The 14,090-nt window shown below is 39.1% G+C and overlaps 2 protein-coding genes across 4 annotated transcripts; both read left to right on the forward strand.

Moving 5' to 3' along the window:
* Positions 1 to 127: 127 nt before the first annotated feature.
* On the forward strand, positions 128 to 7,746 carry fam169b (family with sequence similarity 169 member B). 3 transcript variants are annotated; one of them, XM_061076693.1, is made up of 8 exons: positions 144 to 173; positions 312 to 358; positions 1,859 to 2,005; positions 2,176 to 2,278; positions 2,924 to 3,009; positions 3,491 to 3,653; positions 5,093 to 5,275; positions 7,427 to 7,746. In XM_061076693.1, exons 3-8 carry the CDS (start codon positions 1,880 to 1,882, stop codon positions 7,567 to 7,569), a joined length of 804 nt encoding a protein of 267 aa, XP_060932676.1. In that variant the 5' UTR covers positions 144 to 173; positions 312 to 358; positions 1,859 to 1,879; the 3' UTR covers positions 7,570 to 7,746. The 3 variants fall into 3 exon arrangements, with proteins under 3 accessions (XP_060932678.1, XP_060932676.1, XP_060932677.1); XM_061076694.1 differs by having other exon boundaries at positions 148 to 173; positions 309 to 358; XM_061076695.1 differs by lacking the exon at positions 312 to 358 and having other exon boundaries at positions 128 to 255.
* A 1,069-nt stretch (positions 7,747 to 8,815) lies between these two features.
* arpin (actin related protein 2/3 complex inhibitor) lies at positions 8,816 to 13,157 on the forward strand. Its single transcript, XM_061076672.1, has 6 exons — positions 8,816 to 8,965; positions 10,037 to 10,112; positions 10,411 to 10,543; positions 12,052 to 12,258; positions 12,380 to 12,540; positions 12,833 to 13,157. The coding sequence occupies exons 1-6, from the start codon at positions 8,874 to 8,876 to the stop codon at positions 12,839 to 12,841; spliced, it is 678 nt and encodes a 225-aa protein (XP_060932655.1). The 5' UTR covers positions 8,816 to 8,873; the 3' UTR covers positions 12,842 to 13,157.
* Positions 13,158 to 14,090: the final 933 nt, after the last annotated feature.

Here is a 14,090-nt window from a genome sequence, read left to right on the forward strand (position 1 = left end):
GTTGAAGAAGGACAAAGTGACGTAGCTCTTCTTTCCCACCGGACGGTGGCGCTGCAGGTTAAAGCAGTTACAGGCACAGATATGAACACTATATATGTCTGTGGTTACAGGGGAAGTATGGGAAGTCACAGGTGGATTGTGGGAAGTCACAGGTGGATTGTGGGAAATTAAAGGTAAAAAGTTACAGGTGGATTATGGGACGTGACAAAAGTTTATTCTAACTTTTAAATGCAGTCTACGATTCTGACCTAAAAAGTACGTGAATTCGCCTTTTCTGCGTATTGTGTTTACACGTATATTCCTGCAAGCAGCTGAAAGGTCAAAGGTCACGGAGCAGCGGCGGAATCTGCAGATTCAGGTGTGTTTTCTGTGACTCGTGTTACCATGACAACCGGATCCACGTGAAATACGAGCCGATGTTTACATAAGGAAATTACACGTCACCCAGTGGTCTTTAATTATTTGAATAGTCTTTGGTTTGAGATTTCTCAAATGAGGAAACGTTAAATACTCAGATTTTTAAACGTATTTTGGTGAAAGACGCTGTTGCTCAGGCAACTTCACAAATCCTTCTTGTTGTTTCACTGCTGACAACAACACAGTGAAATTACTTTACCTCGAATTTAAAAAATGGTTTTAAAAACACATTATTATCATTATTGTTGTAGAAAAAAACAAGTAAAGTAAAAGGTAAAAAGAAAACACAGATCACACGAAAGCAGGTCTATACAAATAGGTTTTAAGAAGTGATTTAAAATAAGTCATGGCTCTCAAAGTCGTATCTCCTCATATACATAATTTCCATATAATATATTTGTATATATGTATAATAAATACATAAATAAATGTATAATAAATAAATATTTGTATATATGTATAATAAATACATAAATAAATGTATAATAAATACATATATACAAATATATTATATGGAAATTATGTATATGAGGAGATTCGACTTTGAGATTTATTTATATACATATATTATTTAAAATAAGTCATGGCTCTCAATACATATATACAAATATATTATATGGAAATGATGTATATGAGGAGATACGACTTTGAGAGCCATGACTTATTTTAAATAATATATGTATATAAATACATATATACAAATATATTATATGGAAATTATGTATATGAGGAGATACGACTTTTAGAGCCATGACTTATTTTAAATCACTTCTTAAAACCCATTTGTATAGACCTGCTTTCGTGTGATCTGTGTTTTCTTTTCACCTTTTACTTTACTTTACTTTACTTTACTTTAACTTATTTTTTTCTTGTCATGTTACTTATTTTTTGTGTTCAGGTTTTCATGTGATACAGCTCTTTATTTATTAATTTAATTTAAACACTAACCACTTAAAAAATATATATACATATATATATAATAAAATACAGGCAGGAAAGTAAAAGCAATATATTTATACATCTTCTGAACTTTTAATTATATCCATTTATTCTTAAATGTTAAATCTTACATAGAAAATAAACTTCTTTTATGACAATGAAATTCTTCAAAGTGCAAAATAAAATGCACACATCGCTGTAAGCAAAAAGGACATCAGAATACAAAATTCTTGTTTTCCCACTTCGTTAATGAAGTGGCTGAACCCCCAACCCTCGTGCACTGTCGTGGTGATTTCAGCTGAAGGTTTGAAATCATGTCGGAAAGGTCACGTTTCCTTTTTGTTTGTCTCTTACAAAACGGCACACAGGGAAAACCGGTCTCGAAGCTCCAGCACTTCATTGAAATCAGTACAAGTGTCTGATTTTGATCCTATATATATATAGTACATGATACAACGATGAGAAACCAATCAGATCTTCAGTGACCTGGTTTCCTCTCCAGCTGTGCTCCCTGCCAGACGCCATGTTCCCGGTCGACTCTCCAGATGTGAAGGACACTGACCTGACATCAGCTTCTGAACACTTCCTCTCTTCTCTGGAGTCCAGACCTTCTCACAACGACTGGTTTGAGTTGTCACCGACGTCAAAGGTGAGAGACGACTTCATTTTCATATAAACAACAATATCAAGAAACTCACCTTTTGAATCATCTCTTTATTTACTCTTGCGAAATAAGTTGTTTCTTATTTTTAGGCTCTAACGCTCTAATGGAAGCGTTGAGGTTCCTGAATGTGTTTCTTCTTCTTCGTCTCTTCTCAGGTGGAGATAACCTGGAGCAACGTGAGGCGGCTGCGGCTGTTTGAGGAGGACGGACCGGACGCTTCGCTGCCGGCGCTTCACCCCCCCGATGATCCAACACAAGGTTCAACACAGAAACACACAAACCACACGCACAGCAACACGCTCACTTTATTAGGAACACTTCCACCTGCTTCTCTAGTCATGTGGGTTATTTCTTAGTTCTCTATTAACACCTTGATTTGTGAGTGTGTTTGTGAGAAAATGTGTTTGCTACGTAAATATAATATAAACACAAGGTTATATAGAAAATACATTTTGCATTTCACTTTTTATTTCACTTTTTATATCTTATCTTTTATATATTTTTATATAGATATGTTTATGTCTAAATAAATGTTACTTTGTATAAATATTAGAAAAAGTGAGTAAATAAGAAGTAAATAGTGGGTAAATATATATTGTTTTTTTATTATTATTATTTGTTTTTCTTATGTGTGGTGTATTTATTGTGTTTTTATGTTTCTATGTTCATTGTATGCACCAATAACCAGAGCAAAATTCCAGGTAGGTGTAAACCTACTTGGCAATAAATACCTTCTGATTCTGATTCTGAAGTAACAGTGTAAACAGGACTGCAAAGAAGAAATGTCATTATTGTTGTTTGGCGAATATTGTGTCCACGTAAACATGTCTAATGGTCGGATGTACATGTGTGTGATATGTATGTTATGATTTAGACAGTAATGTTTCCTCTGTGATCTTCCAGTTGTGGCTTTGTACCTGCGTGAGAAGTGGTGGCGTGTGGAGGACATTCTACGGACGTCCAGTAAATCCAGATGTGGTTTGTTGCTGGTGAGTTTGTATGTTGGCATCAGGACAACACACAACAATTAGACATCAGAATAAAATGGATTTGTGTCGTCAATAGTCACAAATCACACTTTGCCTCATGAGGCTTAATCAGGTGCAACCTCCTCTGTCCTTGACCCTTGAGGAGACGAGGTGAGGAGACACGACCTTAACCTGTGTCCTCTCCACGATGTTCAAACTCTGTGTCCCTCATCCAGAGAAGACAGACAGAAGAACAACAAAGATCAGAATATTATTCATGAGGAGAAAAGACATATTTCATGGATCTTGAGGAGAAAAGACATATATAGGGATCTGGTTTCTAAGAGTGTGGATTTGTTGCAGCCTGATTTAAGGAATGTTGCCAGAGGAAGGTTTGTTCATTCATTGTTTAAATCTTCTCCAGAGTCACAACCATCCTTCCCTGTGCAGTTTGTTTTCATCTTTTTCTGTGGAGCTTCCTAAGTGCACGTGTTGTTCTCAGGTGCAGTCGCTCATGGAGAGGCTGGTGGTGTTCCTGCTGAGTCAGGTAGTGGAGAGGTCTTCCCAGGAGGGGGCGCTGTTCTCCCTGCATCCCCGCACCGAGAGCTGCAAACTGCTGTGGACGGACAGTCAGGCCGTCGGCTTCTACTCCGTCAAACACAAAGGTGCAAGGGACAAATCTCATTTAAATCTGGAGTAATTTAGTTTTAACTTAGTTATCGTCCTACTTAAATCACAATGAATTCACCACCTGATGATTTGCCTCCGTGTTCCACGACGACTCACAGAGCTCCGGGCTTCTCTCGGCTCGTGAGGTCACAGCAGAACACAAACAATGTCCGTAAACACGTCTCCAGGTGATTTACATCTGCAGCAGCCGGATCTGCAGATTCTCAAGATGTGGAGGCTGATGCTGCAAGAAGGAGAAGGAGTTGTGTAACGCATAATTAAAACCAGATGTATGTGAACACCAAGAAAACACGTTCACTCCCTCACGACGACATTCACGTTTTCCTCGTGAATCCATAACTGAAGCAGAAGCATCTCGATCTCAAAAACACCTTGAGGAAATGTCTTTAGATTTTACATAAACGTTCATTTGGATTCACGGATGATTTGATTACAATTTGGTGGTCAAAGGTCACGTGACCTCGGGGAAATCTTTGTTTGCTTTTTGAACACGTTATCTTATGAACTCATGAATGTTGTTATAGGTCAAGGTGATCATATATGAGTATGGAATAAAATATATGAAGACTGGAAATGCACTAGTTCATAGAAGCATAGAACTGCAGATGGTAATTTAATCCAATTACAGAATGCAAATCCTGAAGTATTATACGGTTGATGGTGCGCCCCCTAGTGGATCAATAACATAGGTCTGTGAAAAACTTCTTGTTGTCAACGAGTGGCTAAAAAGCAAGTTGTCTTAGTTATCAATTTTCCTCCATTTAGATAGATAGATAGATAGATAGATAGATAGATAGATAGATAGATAGATAGATAGATAGATAGATAGATAGATAGATAGATAGATAGATAGATAGATAGATAGATAGATAGATAGATAGATAGATAGATAGATAGATAGATAGATAGATAGATTACTTTATTCATCCCCGAAGGGAAATTAAGTTGTCATAGCAGCCGGTATATTTGAATACAATAAAATACAATACAATAGAATAAAATAAAAAATATTGAGGTAGAAAGAATAAAAAACAGAAGCACAAGATAAAATAAAATAGGTAGATAAGGTGCAGTGGCAAGATGATGGTAATAGTGCTGATGATATGATGGTAATGTTATTGTTAGACAGTATATAAAAATAGTACAGTATATATAGTATAGTATAGTAATTATACCAATATAAAAGCAGTATATAGTAATAATGGCAGCAACAGTATATATAATAATAATAGTAAGTTTCATCAAGTCCTAACTCTCGTGAAGCAGGATTTACTGCAGGACTGTTGCATGAGACAATGTTTGTTGAATCCAGCTGTTTCTAATAAACTACCATCTGGTTTAAATAGAAATACTTTGTTTTATATTAGTATATACGTGTTGCAGTAACTCCCCCCCCCCCCGGTGTTCCATCCAGGCAGCCTGTGCGACGGCCGCAGCGCTCGCTGTTACCTGCTGCCCGTCCTGGACACGGTGCTGGTGAGGAGGAGCTGCAGGAGGAGAGGCGCTGCTCTTCAGATGCTTCAGGACTTCTGCTCCTCCTTCGCCACGGAGGAGTTCCTGGGACTCAGCGCTCCGCTGTCCCTCAGCATGGCGGCAGGTCAGCGTCAGTTTGCTTCCTGTCCGTCAGCAGGGTCACTCCGAATGTTTAGCACAGATTCTGACAGAGCTTGGTGTCAGGATGGAACATGAGCCAAGACACAACTCGTTCCATCTGAGGCGGATCCAGGAGTTTTTCACCATCACTTTCTTTAGTGTTGTGTAAGAGAGCGTTTTTGACATGTTTTATGGGACCGATATTTACGAGTGTGTGAACTTTGGTGCTGATCCAATAAAAACCTGGATCTTGTGAATTTAAATGTGCTTTGGAAAGGGGGGATGTAGGGCGGAGCTACAGCCTGAGTCGCACTGAGGACCCCTGTAGTTTATTGATGCAGTTTATGGTCAAGAGAATACATTTAAATTCATCAACAGTTTTTGTTTTTGCACAATGGTTGGGTTGTGCCTCTTCTCGTCTCCAGAAGACTCAAGCGTGGTTGTTCTCTCCATTCAATATAAAGTAAAAAGACTTGACTCATCACATCATCTCTGCAACTCTTCAGAGAATTAGATCTTCAAAACATTCCCTCTTCATCACTTCTGGTTGGGAGGAGGAAATGAACGTTTCACTGATTAAAGGTCAAGATTAGATTAGATTATATTAGATTCAACTTTATTGTCATTGCACAGTACAAGTACATATACAACGAAATAACCAGAAGTGCAAAAAAAGGCAGTAAAAGTGCAGAGTATTGTGCATATTAAAGTGGATATGTAAATAAATAAGATCTGTACAGTAGAAATATATATGTAATATTGCAGTATTAACAGGAATTGTAAGATATAAGGACGATGAATACACTACGAGCAGGATAAAAAAATATAAATATATATAAATATGAATACACTATAGGTGGGGTTATACAGTAGTAAAAAAAAGTAACAGTAGTGCAAATGTTCCAATGATCAGTGGTTGGAGGAGGGTGTGTGGCAATAAGAAGTATATGAGTATTGTGCATAGGGTTGCAAAGGGGCGGAAAGTTTCCGGTAAATTTCCGGAAACTTTCCGGAAACTTTCCATGGGAAGTTTAGGTCGGGAATTTTGGGAATTTTGAAAAAAATAAAATACGCAAATTAAACACTGAGCAATAAGAACATCATTCCAAACTCTATTTTAAAGATGTATGTAACGTTGAGTTTCAACCCTCCACTGTGCATTCTTCCATCACATGCACAGATAACTCCCAGCATGCTTCACTCTACAGCAGGGCTATTGAGGCCTGCTGTAGAGTGAAGGACTAGTCAGGTAAGTTTCCATGATATTACTGGGAAAATATATTAGCATGCTGATTGAGGATTGTTCATCTGTTCATCTAGACTATTTCCATTCATTTATCCATCAATTGTAAAATATGTTTACAGATGATTCCAATTGTTTGGCTAACTATTTATATCTCTGGCATTATATTAGCGTTTTTTTACAAACTTTTTTCTCATCTTATTCTACAGAACAATGCCACGTGCACTCTCTCATGTGTGGAGACATTTCACCTCATCCAATGTAGAAGGAAAGGCTGTGTACATTTGCAAATACTGTGCAAAGACCTATGTTAAGAATGACACAACGATGCAGAAGCATATAGTCAAGTGCCCAAAGTTTCCTCAGGGCTCAAATCAGCCTATGACAAAGCAAAATGTTTATATTTATGTCTGTATATGACAAGGTAAATACAGTTAGTATAAATTACCCACAACATTTCCAGTTTATTCCCATTAATTCCCGTTTATTCCCGTTAATTCCCATTAATTCCCATGGAAAGTTTCCAACTTTGAATATTCCCGGAATTTTGCAACCCTAATTGTGCATATTAAAGTGAAAATGTAATAAATAGATCTGTACAGTAAGAAATATATATGGAGTATTACAGTATTAACAGGAATTGTAAGATATAGGGACGATGAATACACTATGAGCAGGATAAAAATATAAATATGAATACACTATAGGCGGGATAATACAGTAGTAATAAACAAAGTAACACTCAGTGCAAATGTACGAATGAACGTCTCTAGAAGACTCAGAGAAAACGTGTCCTCCTGCTCCTCCCAGTCCCCACAGACATCCCAGGTGGTGCTGAGCAGCGTTGTGTGAATCCCGTGCAGATGTGTGTTGCTCCTCTAACTGTGTGTGTGTGTCTCTCGTTGTGTTCAGTGTGTAGGAAGTTCCTGCTTCAGCACGAGGAACACCGGGAGCGTCTGTACGAGGTGGAGGCGCCGGGCGGCTGGGCTCAACGCCGAAACATCTGGCTCAACATCCAGCTCGGACGCTACGCCCTCAGTGCAGATGATGTTTAAATCTGTTGTGTTTAGATGTGTTTAAGGATTTCATCCTCATGCTACAAGACTCAAAACACTTCCTGGATTCCAGTGTGTTCTGTGCTTATCTACATTTAATTCAAAACACATATTTAATGTTGAGAGGAGCTGCCAGAGGATTCTGTATTCTCAATATCATGAATCTGAACACTGGCATCCTGGCACAATAAATATATGAATTCTATATTTATACATTTATATTTATATTAATTAGTGGGCTTCAGAGGTGCTGGCAGAGTGTTTACCTCTGTTTCCATTCTTCATGCTATGGACAGGTGTGAACGTTAATTAACACTTGGAAAGAAGGCAGCTGTACATTTGACCTGAAATATATTATAATAAAACAAAGTGTTTAATCAATATATGTGAAGATGCACATTTTTGCTTTGTGATGTGAAAGACAGTTTCTGCCTGGATGATAAGATGGAATATGAAAATACCTCGGTCCATAAATAAAGACATTACAATACATATCATGCAGCTTTTATCCAAAGCAACTTGTGGAGGAGAAAGGACTGAATTAAATGTGATTCTTTTTTAGGAAACATTCGATAACTAATAATTTACCTGTAATAATGTTATAAAATTAAACAAAAATAAATAGATATACACACACACATATATAAATCAATATTAAACAAACGCCTGAAGGTTAAATGAAGATCCCACATTTCAAACAAGTCTCAGAATGAGTGAAATAAAAACATTTAGGTTATCTAAGATAATTTTTAAACATGTTTCAAATGTAATTTCAGAATTACATGTACAGATATGAATAAAACAGGGATTTAAAAAGCAGATAATTAAAGACCTAAACACATTAAAACAAGAGACTGTACAATTTACACACAAACGGGTTGAAAGCATTAAATCAAATAACAGATAAAGTTATGTGTTGTTAACACTGTACACGGCTTTATGTTTCTCATGACAGGAAGTGATGATCCATCCAGAAATGTAAATAAATAACAATAATAACGTTTATATTGGCTTCTAGTGATGATTATTATGCAATAGTACTATTATTTAACACTCGTGTTAAACAACAACATGAATTTATAATGACATCAATTAATTAACATTGATTGAAATTGTTTAAATTGTCCTCTATTTAGTTATTTCAGTGTAGTTTCAGAACTAAGACCCGCACAGGTTCACTCACACGGCGGGACGAGCCGCTTCCACAAACGAGCGCTCCTCTCTGCAGAAACCGGAAGTCAGGGAACAGGAAGTCAGGAAACAGGAACAATCTCGGGAAGAAGTGACAGAAAAGTTCTTCAAACATGAGCCGAATTTACCACGACACGTCTCTGCAGAACAAACCGGTTCACAACGAGACCTTCACCGGGGTCTGGAACCCGACCGGGAGTGAGAGGTGAGAACCTGGAGAACCTGGAGAACCTGGAGAACCAGAGAACGTGACCTGGTGTGGTTCCTCTGTGGTTCCTCTGAGCTTCCACTGTGGTTCCTCTGTGGTTCCTCTGTGTTTCCTCTGTGGTTCCTCTGGGGTTGGTTCCTCTGGGGTTGGTTCCTCTGTGGTTCCACTGGGGTTCCTCTGTGTTTCCTCAATGGTTCCACTGTGTTTCCTTTGGGGTTCCTCTGTGGTTGGTTCCTCTGGGGTTCCACTGTGGTTCCTCTGTGGTTCTTCTGTGGTTCCTCTGTGGTTCTTCTATGGTTCCTCTGTGGTTCTTTTGTGGTTCCTCTGTGGTTCCACTGTGGTTCCTCTAAGGTTCCACTGTGGTTCTTCTGGGGTTCCACTGTGGTTTCTCTGTGTTTCCTTTATGGTTCCTTTATGGTTTCTCTATGGTTCCTCTGTGGTTTCTCTATGGTTCCTATATGGTTCCTCTATGGTTCCTCTATGGTTCCTCTGTGGTTCCTCTGGGGTTCCTCTGTGTTTCCTTAATGGTTCCTTTATGGTTTCTCTATGGTTCCTCTATGGTTCCTCTGTGTTTCCTCTGTGGTTCCTTTATGGTTCCTCTATGGTTCCTCTATGGTTCCTCTCTGGTTCCACTGTTGTTCCTCTGTGTTTCATCTGTGGTTCCTCTGTGGGTCCTCTCTGTGTTTCCTCTGTGGGTCCTCTATGGTTCCTCTGTGGTTCCTCTGTGTTTCCTCTGTGGTTCCACACACAGTTACACTTTAATTTACACAACATAACACAAGTAAATACTGTGTTGATGTTCCTACTTCCTGTTTGTTTAATGGTTGTTTGTTGGATCTAGCGGCCTCTAGTGGTGAGGGTGAAGATTGCATGAAATTGAATGTTTCATTTCTACTGTAGAGGATAAAAAGAAGGTTTTAGTTTCTCTGATGCTGGACAGTTTGGTTTGTGAATTTTCATGATACAGTTTTCCATGAAGAAGAACTTGTCGCACATACAAAAGCTTCGTGCAAAGTAAAAACTGACAAAGAATAATTTGAGACGTCTTATTGTTTTTCCCGTACACAGCGGCGGGGGGGTTCTTCTGGAGGGAAAGCTGCTGGATGTTTCCAGACATGCGATCAGCGACGTCAAAAATCAAAAGGTAAAGTTTCAAATTCCAACGTGTCTTTTTTAAATTAAATTAAATACAAAGCAATACTTAATAAGTCATTTGTTCAAAGTCGTCTTGCCGTGCCCTCTTCTTCTGTGGTGCTACATCGACACCTTACTGGGAAACTAGCGCCACCTACTGCTCACCTCTACAAACCAACCCCCTAATGTATTCTCTGAAGGTTTATGAAAATGCGTTTAAAGTTTACGACCCATTTGGACAGAAATCAGACGAGTGTTTGCATCTAAGACAAAAGAAAACAACATTACTTCCTGTTGTTTTCCGACAGGTGCGTTTCTACGTGCTGTACGTGAAACCCAGCCGCATCCACCGCAGGAAGTTCGATTCCAGAGGGAACGAAATGGAACCGAACTTCAGCGACACCAAGAAGGTCAACACGGGCTTCCTCCTGTCCTCCTACAGTGAGTCCTCGTCTCCACCACAGGAAACACTCGAGTAAATGTTTTCTTTGCGTCCCAGACATAATTCGGTCGGGCCTCTGTCTGTGTTTTGATGTTTTTTAACATTTACGCTGAGTCACCTGTTGCCTGTTTCCAGTCATGAGTCAGCAGTTAGTGAAATCATTATATTCAGGGTCTGTTGTTATGTCTCCAGGCCGGTGACACCCGGTGCTCAGAGGCTGTCTGTCTCCTGATCGTCCTTCTGTCTCAAGAAAACTCCTCCAGGGGTTTTCTTCAGATGTGGTGGGAATAGGGTTGCAAAGGGGTGGAAAGTTTCTGGCGGAAACTTTCCATGGGAAGTTAAGCTCAGGAATTTTGGGAATTTAAAAAAAAAAAAACTACGCAAATTAAACGATGAGCAATAAAAACATGATTCAAAACTCTATTTTAAAGATGTATGGAACATTGAGTTTCAACCCTCCACTGTGCATTCTTCCATCACATGCACAGATAATTCCCAGCATGCTTCACTCTACAGCAGGGCTACTGAGGCCTGCTGTAGAGTGAAGGACTAGTCAGGTAAGTTTCCATGATATTACTGGGAAAATATATTATCATGCTGATTGAGGATTGTTCATCTGTTCATCTAGACTATTTCCATTCATTTATCCATCAATTGTAAAATATGTTTACAGACGATTCCAATTGTTTGGCTAACTATTTATATCTCTGGCATTGCATTAGTGTTTTTTTACAAACTTTTTTCTCATCTTATTCTACAGAACAATGCCACGTGCACTCTCTCATGTGTGGAGACATTTCACCCCATCCAATGTAGAAGGAAAGGCTGTGTACATTTGCAAATACTGTGCAAAGACCTATGTTAAGAATGACACAACGATGCAGAAGCATATAGTCAAGTGCCCAAAGTTTCCTCAGGGCTCAAATCAGCCTATGACACAACAAAATGTTTATATTTATGTTTGTTTATGACAAGGTAAATACAGTTAGTATAAATTACCCACAACATTTCCCATTTATTCCCTTTAATTCCCGTTAATTCCTGTTAATTCCCATGGAAAGTTTCCAGCTTTGAATATTCCCGGAATTTTGCAACCCTAAGTGGGAAAGTTCAGCTTGACTTCGGGGGTCAAACGTTAAAGGTCAATTATCAGGACGCAACGTAGTGAATTTCATTACATCTGGCACAAACTGAGAGACTCACAGATTCACTGATTATATTTGTTTGTCCTCTGGGACGTGATATGACGAGTCCAACTTTAAAGAAGTTCCTCTAATCCTGATCAGTTGTCACTTGGACTCAAAGTTTAATTAGACCTTAGAGGTCAAAGGTCACAGTGACCTCATGAGTCCTCGTGGTGTTTCCAGTTTGTTTTTTAAATCTCTGATGTAGATCTGGACGTGAATTTATATGATGGACATTTTTCTGCAATAATTCTACGTCTGTATCCAATTTTTTCTGATTTGTGGCTGATAATGATTCAGATGCTCCTCTTGTGTCCTCACAGAAGTGGAAGCGAAAGGCGAGACGGACGTTCTGTCCCACGAGCAGCTGTCCACGATGGTGGACAAAGACGAGCTGATCAAAATAACCGACAAGCACCGGCCCGGCGGCACCTGGGCCTTCTGGCTCCCGGAGACCGAGATGGACAAGACCGAGCTGGAGACAGGACAGGACGTCCGACTGAAGACCAGAGGAGACAGTCCTTTCATATGTGAGTGAGCGGGACAGAGGACACGTCCACGACAGCCTCACGTCACTTTAACCATAAACAGAGAAGAGTCCTCCGCTGTTTCCTGTTTCTAATAAAGAGGATTTTGTTTTCTGCCTCAAAGTCTCTTTAGCCAAAGTGGACGGAGGCTCGGTGACCAAGTGTAACTTTGCCGGGGATGAAAACGCTGGAGCTTCGTGGACGGACAAGATCATGGCGAACAAATCAGAGACAGGCAACACAAAGACGTCTGGAGACGGAGAGGGAGCGGGGGAGGATGAGTGGGTGAGTCCATAACCATAAATATATATGACACTTGTGTGTGTGTAGATGATCTATACAAGTAATTAAAGAGCAAGTAAATCTGGAGTTTCCCTCCTTATCTCTCGTGTTTGACAAATGTCTTAAATTTAATTCATTATGGTCTTAAAAAGTCTTAAATCACATGTCAGCCGTCCAGATGTGTGATCATTAGCCGAAGCTCGTCCTCAGTCACTTGTGATTCAGATTCTAAATGTCAGTGAAGCCTCAGATAAACCGAGAGAGGCTGAATCGTCTGTGTGTGTTTCTCCTGCAGGACGAGTGAGTGAAGCTCGTCGTCCTCTGAACCCGAGGCCGAGCTCCGGCCTCCAGGTTCAGCTGCTTCCACCCGGTCCTGGTTATCTGTCTCCGGCCTGGACTCCCACATTCCACTGGGCCGTCGGAGCGGTTGCACAACCTGACTCGACTCCTCCAGCGGCTCGGAGAGGATCCAGCTGTTTGTGCTGATGCAGAAACCGAACCTTGTTTTTTTTTACTTTGGATCAAATCCCCACTTTTATAAGACTGTAAATACTCCTGTCGTCACCGACACTAAAACAACCCCCCCCGTGCCCTGCTATTAAATATTATATTGAAAATAACTTTTGCAGCATTCTTTGTCCTTCAGGTTAGTTCAACATTTTAGATGTTTTGTGTCTATGTCTGCGTTCATTTGTCCACAACTTTATATTAAAACTTGTGGACAAATTGTCACAAAACTCAGTGAAAGTATTTTTTTTTTGTGGTATAGAAAAGAACTCGTTAAATTTGGGAAGTCTGTTTTTAACCATCATTAACATTTTGAAATCGAGCGTTTCACAACATTTGTCTTGATTTCTCAGAGAATTATTCATGGACCTCAATGAAAGACGTTATTTATGAGTGTGTGCGGAGCGGGGGGGCGTGAGCTCCCCTGGCGACGCCTCTATTCATGAGAACAGCTGCAAAGTTTGGCTTCAAATTTTAAAGTTTTTTTTTCTTTAACAATTGAAAGAAGTGATCATCAAAGACATTTACTCATCATCATCAGTCGTCTGGTTTTCACATTTCAAAACTCATGTTAAACACAAAATTTATATTTTTATTATTGAAAAATACAAGAATAATTTGTCTTCTTGATTATAAAATATATATTACAAATATAGACACCAACAAACAGGGTTTCTGTCTTTTGGCTCCTACTCTGGAAATAAGCAGCATCAAATTTTTTACTGTTGCATTAAAATGATCAAACTCATATTTACAATGAAATGAATCAAACAAATGAGTTTCCATGAAATTTCTACGGTGAAATATTTCTGATAACGGACAAAAGCAACAAGAGAATAGTGAAACCAAGCAACTCGAATCACAGATGTCTGTTTCCATTAAAAATATACTATATAAATAATGCATACACGTATTCTGTACATAAACTAAAGTGTCTTCTACTTATCATTATTTGTTTTCTGATCTATACGTACAAAGGCCACATTTGCAAAACAAAATCTGAGATGTTTAGAAATTGGTGTCGGAATATTACAACGTTGTAATTG

The sequence above is a fragment of the Limanda limanda genome, chromosome 8, assembly GCF_963576545.1.
Source record: "Limanda limanda chromosome 8, fLimLim1.1, whole genome shotgun sequence".
NCBI lineage: Eukaryota > Metazoa > Chordata > Actinopteri > Pleuronectiformes > Pleuronectidae > Limanda > Limanda limanda.

Excerpts from the sequence above, each read along its gene's own strand:
- fam169b (XM_061076695.1), top strand. The coding sequence starts at position 1,880 with ATGTTCCCGGTCGACTCTCCAGATGTGAAGGACACTGACCTGACATCA. Across the intron at positions 3,010-3,490 it reads CCAGATGTGGTTTGTTGCTG|GTGCAGTCGCTCATGGAGAG; the intron begins GTGAGTTTGTAT and ends TGTTGTTCTCAG. Across the intron at positions 5,276-7,426 it reads GTCCCTCAGCATGGCGGCAG|TGTGTAGGAAGTTCCTGCTT; the intron begins GTCAGCGTCAGT and ends CGTTGTGTTCAG.
- arpin (XM_061076672.1), top strand. The coding sequence starts at position 8,874 with ATGAGCCGAATTTACCACGACACGTCTCTGCAGAACAAACCGGTTCAC. Across the intron at positions 8,966-10,036 it reads AACCCGACCGGGAGTGAGAG|CGGCGGGGGGGTTCTTCTGG; the intron begins GTGAGAACCTGG and ends TCCCGTACACAG. Across the intron at positions 12,259-12,379 it reads AGGAGACAGTCCTTTCATAT|TCTCTTTAGCCAAAGTGGAC; the intron begins GTGAGTGAGCGG and ends TCTGCCTCAAAG.